The sequence below is a fragment of the Parasteatoda tepidariorum genome, chromosome 9 (genome assembly GCF_043381705.1).
Source record: "Parasteatoda tepidariorum isolate YZ-2023 chromosome 9, CAS_Ptep_4.0, whole genome shotgun sequence".
Taxonomy (NCBI): Eukaryota; Metazoa; Arthropoda; class Arachnida; order Araneae; family Theridiidae; genus Parasteatoda; species Parasteatoda tepidariorum.
The window spans coordinates 87408232-87420644 of NC_092212.1; the positions used below are offsets into that span (position 1 = coordinate 87408232).

Here is a 12413-nt window from a genome sequence, read left to right on the forward strand (position 1 = left end):
GAAACTCCTTAGATTATTGTGTTGCATAGATGAACTTACTAAGTCTGCTGATGAATTTGCTGCCCATGCAGAAAAACGAAACAATATAACTTAGCTGTCAAAATCTAATAGTTTAAGAAAAACTTTAAAAGAAAAGAAATTGAATTGAAAGAGTTAGAAGAAAAAAATAACAGCAAATAATTTTAATTTTACATGTTACAAGCAGACTTAATTAATGATTTACTGTGATTTTTTTTTATAGATGAATTGCCTTAAATTTTCTTATGTATTATCTGTACTATGTACTTTAACAAGATTTATTAAAATATTTGAAGCTGGAAAAAATGTTTATGTGTTTTCACACATAAACATTTTTTCCAGCTTCATTATTATTTTTCTTTAACTATAATTATTACTATAACTATTTATTTTTCTTGGTGAGGTTTGACAAAGTCGAAATTTATTTCAAAAGGGCTAGAGGAAAATATCTTATGCAAAATATAAATTTTTGCAAGTTCTGTATAGTAACTGCTTTTTGATTTAAAAAAAAAAAATAAAAACTGTCTAGTTATCTTTTACGCAATGTTTTTAAATTTTGGACTCCTTGGATTTCTTCTTTTGATCTCTGTATGAACCCTGGATAATATAATTGTATAAGTAGGGATGATAACTTTCCAAATTTTTGGTTATTAAGTTTTTTTTTCTTCCTCTGATGTACAATTCTTTGATTTAGTTATTTTCAACACAACTACAAAACTTTATATGAACAGGGTATTGGCACACCTGAAAAGTCGTGAATTTTGGTGTTGATTATAATTTATCATGATTTTAACTTTTAAAAAAAAATCATGGATTTAGATTGCCGAGAAATCTATTTTTTAAAATGAATTCACCCCTTCCCCCCAGTTTCATGGTGTACCGAATTGGTAACAAAATCCTCACTCGCAGTCATATTTTATTAAAATATAAAATGTTTTTATCATGTTCTTTAAAAATTATGGTGTTCATTAAAAAAATGAAAGAAAAACATCATTTCTAGAGCGAATTATCTTTTAAACTTCTGAAATTTCAGAATTTTTGTTATTTATTATTTTATTAATTTAAAATTCTAGCTGAAGCATGCCAGTCATTGGCGAATTTTTTTTATTCTGAAATGAGAGCAGAAAAATCAGGAGTGTTCTCCCTTTTGATAAACAAGAAAAGTATCTTTAGAATATAATTCTGCAGAAAAAAAGAAAAAATAATAATTTGCTTTTGTATTTTTTCAGCTATTTTATTGCTTCAACACTTTCTTTACTCTGTTTTTTAAATTTAAAATCTATAAATATGAAGATGCAGAGTATACCAGTTTTAGTTACATCTATCATTTCAATTAATGTTATTAGAATGCGTTTCAAAATTTATTGTTGTGTTTTTGTCCGAGAAAATAGTGACTTCGGTATATCATGAATTTGAAAATCTTAAATGTAGCAGATACCCTGTATGAAATGCCACATTCTTCCAACTTTCTTGTGGTGACGCTTTTAAAATGCTATCAAATTTTCTGAAAGTTTGAAATTTGCATTGTCTACCACTCTATCAAATATTTTACAATAAGTGTAGTAGTTAGCAGCCCTGTATAATTACACTTAGAGATTTATAAAAGAAATATATTCCAATCATTTTCACTAACACATGTATCGAATAAAAATTTAATTTCTTTATTGCAAATTTAATAGTTCCTTATGTGCATGTCCATGAAATATATATTGAATATGGTGCCGATATTTGATTTATTAAATGCCATGATAAAGAATTACAATATTTGTGAAGCAATGCAATTTAATATTTCTTAAATACATAGTTATAAAAATATAAGAAATTGTTTATTCTTTTACTCGAGAAAGAATTCAATGCAAAATTTGAAGATGTTCTTTTCTCTCAATGAATTTTTGGAGGTTGCTGAGAACTTTAAAAATTGGCATGTTGTAGTGATGCCAAATGTTATAATTTCTAAGACAATTAGCCAAAAATGGAAAGCTTGACTAAAAAAATTTTAATAGTACTCATTTATAAGATAAATGGGCAGCACTATATATAATGTGCAGATATGTTATCGACCAATTAATGTATATAGATGCAATGTAAATAAAATGTATTTTAAGTGAATGTGGATTGAATAAATAAAGTTGTCAGAATATTATTTCAATGTGATTAGTATGTTTCTCATTAACAGCATCATTCATACCTGTCAACATTGGACAAATAAAATAAAGGAAATTTTACAAGCGACATTCTTCAAGCTACAAGTAAAGCCTTGATACATCATGCATAATCGTGTAAGTCAAAATTGAAAATAATATAAGCACTTACAATCAGAGAAGTAAAAAATGTGTATGTAAATCTTTAAATATGTATATAAATATTTTTAATCTCCCTAAGTTGGCATCATTGCTTATTTATTTTTCAAGTACATCATACAAAACATTGCACTATTATTTATTAAACAAATGGTTAATTCTCATATTTAGACCAATAAGCAATAATTTTTTGTATAAATATTTATTTTAAAAAAAAAAATCCTGCATGAAACCAAAGTTACATTATATACAAGCATTTAAAGTTAACAAAAAATGTTTATGCTAAAAAGCTTATAAGCGTTGAATTTAGTTAGACATTTTAGGTGCTTACAAGGTATAACTATTAATTTCCTCTTGAAAATATGACAATTATACATCCATAATATGTTTGCAAGTAACAAAAATTTTGAAAAATAAAGAAATTAATAATTATGATTTCCAAAGACTGACTGTTTGCTTATAAGCTTATTCTATTTTTTTAAAATTATTATTGTGTAAAAAAATTTAACTTAACATGAATTTTTAAGATATTTGTGCATAACTTTTTTGACATGATACAAAGAAATTTTTGTATGTATCTAATTTTGATAGTCTCTTTGACAGAGGGCTTCTTTTATAACACTGCAGATTAACATGGTAAATTAATATGGAAACTAGATATGAAAGCATAAGAAAAATGTACCAAAATTTATTTTTTTTAGTTAGTAAATGTGTAAGATCTGTAGTAATTAGCACTATTGCCTAACACTTTATATGAATAATTTTTGAGTGACAGCAGAATTACAGTAATAGATTCTTTAAAATAAATATTTCTAGACTGAGATATCACAATCTACAGTCTAAAAGCGTAACATGGTCTTTGAATGGTTATTATGCATTATTTCAACAAAATATTAAAAAACAACATAACTATATTAAAAAAAAATAGAATTGTTTTACACCCTGGTGTACTTTAAAAATACAAAATCATAACTATAAAACTTCAAAACAAAATTAAAAGTGTTAAATCTTTCAACCTTTTGATTTTTTTAACAAAAAATTTCTTTATCCAAAATATGTTTAATAAAAATTAACTTAAAATTTAATATGTAAGTACCATACTGTGACTTAATTTTTTAATTCTTTAGACAATGCAATATTATACAATTTTATCATTTACTAATGTTCTATTAGAGGACTTAAACGCTAGAAAGACTGAAACTTAGTAAATACCTATATTGCCCAAAAGCAGCCAAAATGACTGGATTGTAAAAGAATAAATAATGTGTAAATAAATTTATTTAAAATTAATATTTTTTATACTATTTACAGTTATATAGCAAGTTATTAGTAAATATTAACGATAAAGAAAATTATATGTTGTACAAAAAGCCATGAAATTCTAAGAAATTGTGTCATTATATACATCATTATTTTTCGAATTGAAATTAAAAAGCAGTCAAAATTACTTCCCTTGGCAATCCAGTGTTAAAAACCTAAAACTGAGTTACAAAATTCTGAGACGTTCATATAATTTTTGAGAAAATAAGTGTTCATAAAATTTTTACTCACTCCAATTTTTAGAAATTAAAAATTGGTAGTTATGGGTGTAACATACTGCATTATATTATGTCTGTAACACACGGTTTTTAAACTTATGAAATAATTATTATTCTTATTACTTTAACAAAAATTATAGGAACTGCTCGATTTATTTAATATCTTAGTTAAATGCTATAAAGTCTACACATAAAAATTTCTAAATGTCGGAATCTTCCCGTTGTTCGTATTGAAATGGAAAATTTGTTTTATAAAAAGCTTAGGACAATTATATTGTGGCCCCATAAAGACAGAGTGCTGAACAGGAAGTATTTTTATGAAGTTTATTAACACAAAATGAATGACAGATGATTGTTTGCCTTTAGACTAACTTCTTGGCCTGGAAAAAACTCTTAAGATGCCTCATCTGCCAGAATCCCATCATTAAAAGAATCAGAGTCTGGGCAATGGACCAATACAGAACTCTCTGGTTGGTGCTTTCACTGGTCTGTCTAAACCGCTCCTCACGATACTGAAAAAAGTAAAACATTTAAGTGTTAAGATCTAAGGAAAATATTGGTATAGAACTTTTGTTGTCTTTTCACAGGTCAACAAGAGTTTAACATAAAGAATAGATATTGCATAGTAGAAGAACAAAAAATAAAAAGAAATTAAATTATAAAAACTGTAAAAATTTAAATATGAAGGAATATTACTCCAAAGAATTAAACTCTAAAAGAAATGAAATTATAAAATGTTTTTATTGTTTCACAAAAGTGTGAAACAATAAAATTTGTTATAATTTTATTTCTCTTAGAGTTAACATTTGTAGAACGAAAAATGCTATGACATCTGGCTAAAACAATTACAAATCATGTTAACAACTCAAAATATATTTTAAAAGACTGTTAAATATGCACTTTTTAAAACCTTACTAGCTTAACAAAATTGAAATACAAAAAGTTTATAAATAAAAAAAAATAACTTTATAGATTTTGATATAAAAAGAATTCATTATGACCAAAAAACAAAAATATTTAACAATGTAAGTATTAGCATAAATTTAAACAACATGCTATACTAAAATAAATTATCAAGTTTTAACTAAATAGGTTCAATAGAAATCTAGTAATACCATGATCTGCAATTCGATTTGGAGAACTTATTTTAAAACACAACTTTATAAAAATAATTTTAAACAAATTATTTTAGTTTAGTATCATTTATCGACTCTTCAGTGGGTCAATAAAACGACTGACAAGCATACTTGTGGACTGAACATTGTCTGTGTTCGGCTCACCACCGAACCGGAACATCTATCTGCTCTGCTCCTGCACCTAGAGCCCAAGAAAACTGGGATGGGCACAGTAGCCTTGGCCCACCATGGACTGTAGCCTTACAGAGTTTAAAGTAGAAAACACCATGAATAAAGCACAAAAATGGACATACTACCAATATAATAAAAAGTGTGATAAACAGGTGAGGAGGTTTGGTGGGAACCTCAGGAAGCAAAAGATTAAATTAGAATGTATTTCCAAATGCTGGGAAAGATTAAAGGATACTAGAAAGATCTTTAACTAAATTATTAAATTTTTCCAACTATGGAATGATTTTCGAGGTATAGGAAGTGACTATTAAAAATGATAGGATTCTTCAGGAAAAATATTGGATTTTTTAGGAAAAAAATATAGAACTTTCAAATACATATATATATATACAGTAATCTCTCAAAGTCACCAAGTTGTTGAAGGAACGTTAAAAAAAGAAAATTTGAGATAACAAGTTCAAAACTGAACATGATCTAAAAAGTAGAAAAATACATTCCAAAAAGAACTCTAAAAAGAAGAGTCGTAAAACATAAGAATAAGTACTATTTAATATGTGTGTAATGATAGTTGACTATAAGTCTAAATACAATGATAATTTAATTTTTAAAAGTAAGATAAAAATAATTATGCATTAAATAGAAAAGAATTGATATATAATGAACTTTCATTGTGATTATTGTGAAAAAATTACTGTTCTATTTCAAAAAGAATTTGACATATGTAAGGTTTTGAGAAGAAACTGTTTGACATAGAAATTCAAATTAACATTAGGTTGATATGTAATGTCAAGGGGAAAAATATTTTTTTGACATAATAAGGTTTTTGAGGTACCGAGAGCATACTGTATAAATATATATAATTTCATAACCTATTTATTTAACACCAAAAAAACATGTAAGCACTTTTCAACAGTTGAATGGTGACAATGATCATACACATCATATTATTTATTCAAAAATTAACAGGGTTCCTACACTATTTTGAGAAAACAATATCCTAACTTTTACAGGTTTTTCCTGACCTTTTACAATAAAATTCCAGACCCGCCATTTCCCACTCCAACAAAACTTTTAACATTGCAGTTTCAAATAGTAATAATATGCTACTTAGTCATAAGTATCATAGATTGAATAGGATAAACACTTATATATTAAAGTGGAATTGCGTAATAGCACTTTATATCCAAAATTATATTTTCAGAAAACTTGTGAAACATATTTTTAATTATCAGGATTAGATTAAACTTTTAGTGTATTTTTGTAGTTAGATACAAAAACTATTTAAATAAAAAGATCAAGAAAATCTGTTGGATTATGGAAAGATTATTTTATTTAATGTTAAGTGGAACCAAATGCATGAGTGTCGTCAGGATATAAAGGGTTAATCAAATCTGCGAGATATGTATCAGTATCCTCTAATAATATTTACTCTTAAAACATACTAGAACATTTGTTACATTAAAATATTAATTTGTAAAAATCACAATTTTACTTAAAACTGACGTTTCTTTTAAAAGATAATATTGAAATATAAAGGGGAAAAAAGTCAAGAAAAGTTAATTATATACAAATAAAAATTCAGATAGAAAAATTATGCAACTTGTGAGAAAAATAAAATCAAAAATATCTTTTTTTTTCAGTATTTTTAAATTTATTTCTGTAATACTGTAAGCTTCCGGAGAAACTCAGGGGCTCCTATGTTATATAATATTTCTCAACATATTTTGTTGTTTGACAATTTCTGAATCAAGAACATCCAGTTCTGTTGCAGCAGTTTTCGTCAATTTAGATTTTCTTAATTTCAAATCATCTATCTTTTCTTTTATTCATTTTCTAGAAATTTCATTTTTTTTATTCTTTCGTTATTATTATTATTATTTTTTTTGGCTTCTAATGCATGTATGTCTCCATCTTGTTCTAGATCCTTTTACAGCATCTAGCATTTTTTCATTAATGTCTATGTTTTTTATTCCATTTATAAATGAAACATAATCATACACACGCCTTTCTGAAATAATAGAGTCTTCATTGAGGTTTTCAACCAATAAGCTTTTATTGATTGAAACCCCTCCCCCTTTGACTGTTGCGTTACCATGAGAGAGGAAAAGAACAATTTTTATAACCTCCCACAAATTTTCACATTTTTTTTCTCTGCGCAAATATTTCGAAAAAAATTATCTCATCTCTTTTGCTATGGATTAAACTCTAAGAAACTCTTTTGCTTTTTGGCAGCATCACAAAACAGTAAAAATTCCTTTTTTGATTTTTCTTCTGTTGTTTCAGTTACTATTGTCTGTAAACCAGTTATTCACACAAAGAGCAATAAACCTAGCAACACTATCAAAAATTCCTTATCATTGAATAAACAAGAGGAAAATTGCTAACAGGACAGGTTCTACCAGGGAAAGAGGAATGTTATTATGAGGAAATTACACATTTTAAATTACAGAATTTTTCCTTGAAACTTTATTTTTGCCTGTCAGTCTTTGAATGAACTATAGTTTTTTTAATTTTCCTAACTTTATGTATATGTAAGAAAAATCCGGACTTTTTCCTGAATTTATGAATATGTAAGAAAAATCCGGACTTTTTAGCTTAATTTTAGAATAGCCTGACTTTTGCAGGTTTTCCTGACCATGTAGGAACCCTAATTAACTATCACAATAGGAAAATTAAAAAAAAAAAAAGTACATATCATTTAAGGAAGTAATTTAATCTGTTCCTTTTATTTCATTAAATCATGTGAAAAATTACTTATTATTGCTTTTAGGTTCCTTACTACAAAACTTTTCATTGTCAGCATCAATTGGTGCTTGACCAGCCAATGTCAACCATAGATTTTTGTTTTAGTCCTTGCATTTCCTACTTTAATTATATCATAAAGAAACATTCTCCTTAAAACCTTTCAATTTCTCTTCAGATGATTTTTTCAAAAAATGACTGGGCTTAGGTTCTCAAATTTTTTTCTTGAAATTGTTTATTTTTTCCACATCATTTTTAGAAATGGCTTCTTTGCAAAACTGTATCATCTCTTTTATGATTTCCATACCAGCAGCATTTTATCTAACTGAATCTTTAACAGCTCTCAGGCCTACTAATGTGTTTAACTTTATTCTTGATCTTTCATTAGTTGTTATTCGCTTGTTAACTGAAAAACAATGTTAGACAGATGCTTGTCCATGAAAAACAGTGCAGACTGTCTTCACAAGTTTAGTCAAAAACAAATATTTCACATTACCACTATCTTCAAAAACACCATTGCAATATTTATCAATTGCAAAATTTCCAGTTTCCTCAAGAATATCTTAATAATTTGCATAAAGACATCAGCAATCAATCATTTTATGAACACAGTCTTCAGAAATGATGTGGGGGTAGCACGTTACACAATTTTCTAATTAACGATTTGGCATCTTTTACTTATAACTTAACTTGTATTTCTAAATCAAACAAAATTAATAAAAGCTTAAATAATCAAATTAAATGAATAGTTGAAACTGAATTCAAAAGTTAATTATTGTTTAAGAATTAATTACAGCTGGTTGCATATTTTATTTTTAAATTGAGATTTTGCAGTTACAGAAAGTCTTATTACAAATGTGATGTCTCTAAATGACTTATGTAAGAACTTATGCATTGTCTTAAAAATTTTTATAGCAAGGCCAAAAAATTTTATTGCATTTTCTTCTAGGGGCTCAACACCTGGAAGGTTAATATAAGTAAAAAAAAAAAGTTCTTACTCTTTGATAATTTTGTTCCTTTGTTATTTGTTCAGTTTGGTCAAGTAGCTGCCTGACTCTCAGCTGTAATTCAGTCAGTTTTTCCTTTTGAGCAACATTTCCATAATCAACAGCATGCTCACCAACTTGTATATCCAAATGTACTCGCTAAAATAAAAATAATTAATATGAAGGCAAATATAATCAAATTATTATTTAACAAATATTTTTTATAAACTGAAATATTAGCTCAAGTAACTTTCTTTCATTTAGGAGCAACTTTTTATAAACAACATGATTGCAAACCTAAACAGGGAAAGAAACAACTTGGGAAATTGGCTAGTAAGAGCAATCTGATTTTCAGGACATGTCCCTTTCAACCAGAATGGGATATATATGTCCCAAAGACTAAACTCCATTCTCTAATGGATAAACAGATCCCAATTTTGCAAGTTTTTTTTTAAATATTTTCTTTAGGCATTTGGGAATAAAAATATGACTAAAGGAACTTGTTAACACTATCATATTCAAAATGGCAGACTCCTGTTTGCAAGCAAACCAGTCAATCTTGTTTTAATTTATTTATTTTCTAAACTTTGAGCTAAGTACAACTGTATTTTTGTCATATTTTGTGTAAAATAGTTATGGTTGTTCTCAATAAGTAATAATTGTACCTATTTAGTATTAGATTTAAGAAATATTGACAGATTTTGTTTTGTGGGACATAATGTTCCAATCGTACTTATCATTAAGGCAATATATCTTAATTGTGCTTATCACTGGGGCAATATATCCCATTAGTGATAAAAATATTGTAAGACAAAATTTTAGTTTTTGTTTTGATTATTTTCTAATGACTACTTCTGGTCAGAACAAATAATTTGATCCATTTATATTATTTTCAATACTTATTCCTATGCAATATATAGGTATTTTTACAATATTCGAGACGATTGGGACATATTCTTCCATGGAGATTTCCTGGAAAACGTGAAAAGTAGAAAACTTTAAACTCACAGTATACTTATTTTAATAAGTCAGCATTAACATAAACTGCTTTTTATATTTAAATTTTAATGCTGCAAAAGTAGGGTTGAAAGGGTTAATGTATTCTAATAAAAAATTCTTTGCATCTTGTAAAACTAGCTAAAAAAGCAAAAATAAATAAATAAAATAAACATGAGTCAATCTAAAAAATAAGTATTTGTTGAACATTGCAATTTTCTAACATCCATAACTGTCATATCATCTAACTTTCCGATCACTTGAGGTAGTATCACATTAAAAGTGAGAACATTTATTTATTAAACTCCAAATAGTGAAACAGAATGAGTCTACCAAGAGTGTTACAATTTTAAAGAGAAAATTTGATTATAATAAGCAAGCAAATCTTTTACTTTACTATTGTTATACGAAGAAAAAAAATAATAGTCATAGTTGATACTAATAATCTTCAAGAAAAATACTACAGCAAATAATTTAAAGATATTTATGATAAAATAAATGTTTTAACTGATGATTTTAAGAGTAGGAACAAGACAGAGATTTCAAAAAAGCAGTTTTATTGATGTAAACCTTGACACGTTAAAAGTATGCAACCCTACAAAGCTCTAACTATTATGTCTACTTATAATAACAGCCCACCAATTATATTGCTTATAATAATCAAAGATAGTTATCATAACTATTAAATTATTTGCAATAACATACAAAAAAAAAACGTTTTTATTAATACTTTAAAAATGCAGTCAAAATATAGAGAAATAAAAATTTTCATTGATACAGATCAAGTGCTGAAGAAATTAATTTTCATAATTCTTCTTATATTTTTAAAACAAAATTCTGAGTGTGCCATATGCATACATCCTTACTTGTGTGGTCAGTCAGGCATGTAAATACTGCATTTAAAAAAAATACTGAATAAACAATTCTCAAATTTAGCTCATATAATAAAAATAATCCTCATTATAAACCATATAAAAGAGGCACAAAATAAATTATTAAATCTACTAAGACCTAAATGTCACTGGATTTAAAATGACATAGAAATTTATAAAGCAAAGTTTATTTTCTTTTATTGTCAGAATCAGGTTTCTCTTTATTAAAATCAATAACCCCAATTATTAAGCATAAAAAATAACAACATGTAGAAGTTGGACTTGCAACATGTTAAATTACAGTTAGATTAGTTAAATTACAACCAAATGTTTTCATGAATATGCACCTGAAAAAGATGTGCAAAAAATTCATATAGTTTGTCTACAGAAAAAACTTCCCTCTCCATGAAGTCTAAGCACATCTGCTGCTATGGAAACAAGAAATAGCGCATTTCAAAGAGGGGAGCTTGAGCTTCTTTCTCTCGCCGACCCGAGCCAAAACCTGCTTAAATAATATAACGATAACTCGCTCAAGAAATGATGTTTTTTCCTACATTTTTTGAAAGAACACCATATTATTTAAAGAACATGATAAAAACATTTTATATTTTAATAAAATATGACTGTGAGTGGAGATTTTGTTACAAATTCAGATATTTGGAATATTGGAACGCAGTGAAATTGGAGGGGTAAATTCCACTTTAAAAATTATATTTTTCAACGACCTAAATCCATTATTTTTTTAATAAATTTTTTTTGTTAAAATCATGACATTCCAGGATTGGCGGATAGCCTGTAAATAGACCACCACGTTTTAAATGAACAACCATAAATTTAAAGACTTACAAGTTGACTTCCACTAAACCATTTTGTGCTGTTGCTGTACAAGCAGATGACGTGCTCTCCAGGTAAATTTGAGGTGAAAGAGAACTTTCCTTCTGAGCTGTAGACTTTAGACATAATCACTTTCTCGTGAGGATCACGAATTTCAACATGCATTCCAATGCCAGGGCTGGAGGGCATAAATCCACCAGTTTTGGGATCATGAAGTTCACATTTATAATTTCCTGCATTAGAATAGAAAAAACATTAACAAAAATGGAACAGATAACAAAGCATAGTACAGTGAACTCTCGCTACAACAACAATTCCCTCTATTTCAAATAATGTTCCACGATCCCGACAAACATGAATATGAATTAATGTTATCCACCTCTCAATAGTGCGACATTCTCTGAAGCAAAATTATTTCTTATTTTCTTCATATATTATTGGGTTTCACACAGGGTTCGTGATTTTTTTGATTTTCTTAAAAAAAATCGAAAAAATCGGATTATTTTGATTTAAATCGGATTTTTTTGATTTAAATCAGATTTTTTTTATTTCTATTCAAAAACACTATAAGAGCTTTAATTTATGATTAAAAAAACCTTATAAATGTTTAATCAAAATTAAATTAATATTAAAACTATATTATAACAATATTTTAGAAGTTCTAACTTACTAAAATAACTTTTCATTATAATGCATAGCGACCATTTTGTTACAAGGGCATGATTGAAATTAAAAGATAAAATAGATAATTTAAAGAATACTACTTTAACTAGTAACACAAAGTTTCAATCAGCACACCATAATTTTAATTTAAAATTGT

The 12413-nt window shown here is 26.8% G+C and overlaps 1 protein-coding gene across 1 annotated transcript; it reads right to left on the reverse strand.

Annotated features, from left to right (window-relative positions):
• Window positions 1–4166: 4166 nt before the first annotated feature.
• Window positions 4167–11826, reverse strand: LOC107439728 (transmembrane p24 trafficking protein eclair; the record flags this gene model as incomplete). The annotated part of the gene is given in 3 exon segments (XM_043054090.2): window positions 4167–4368; window positions 8904–9050; window positions 11606–11826. Coding segments are annotated over 3 exon segments (518 nt in total), but the record flags the coding sequence as incomplete, so codon positions are not given.
• Between the last annotated feature and the right edge of the window lie 587 nt (window positions 11827–12413).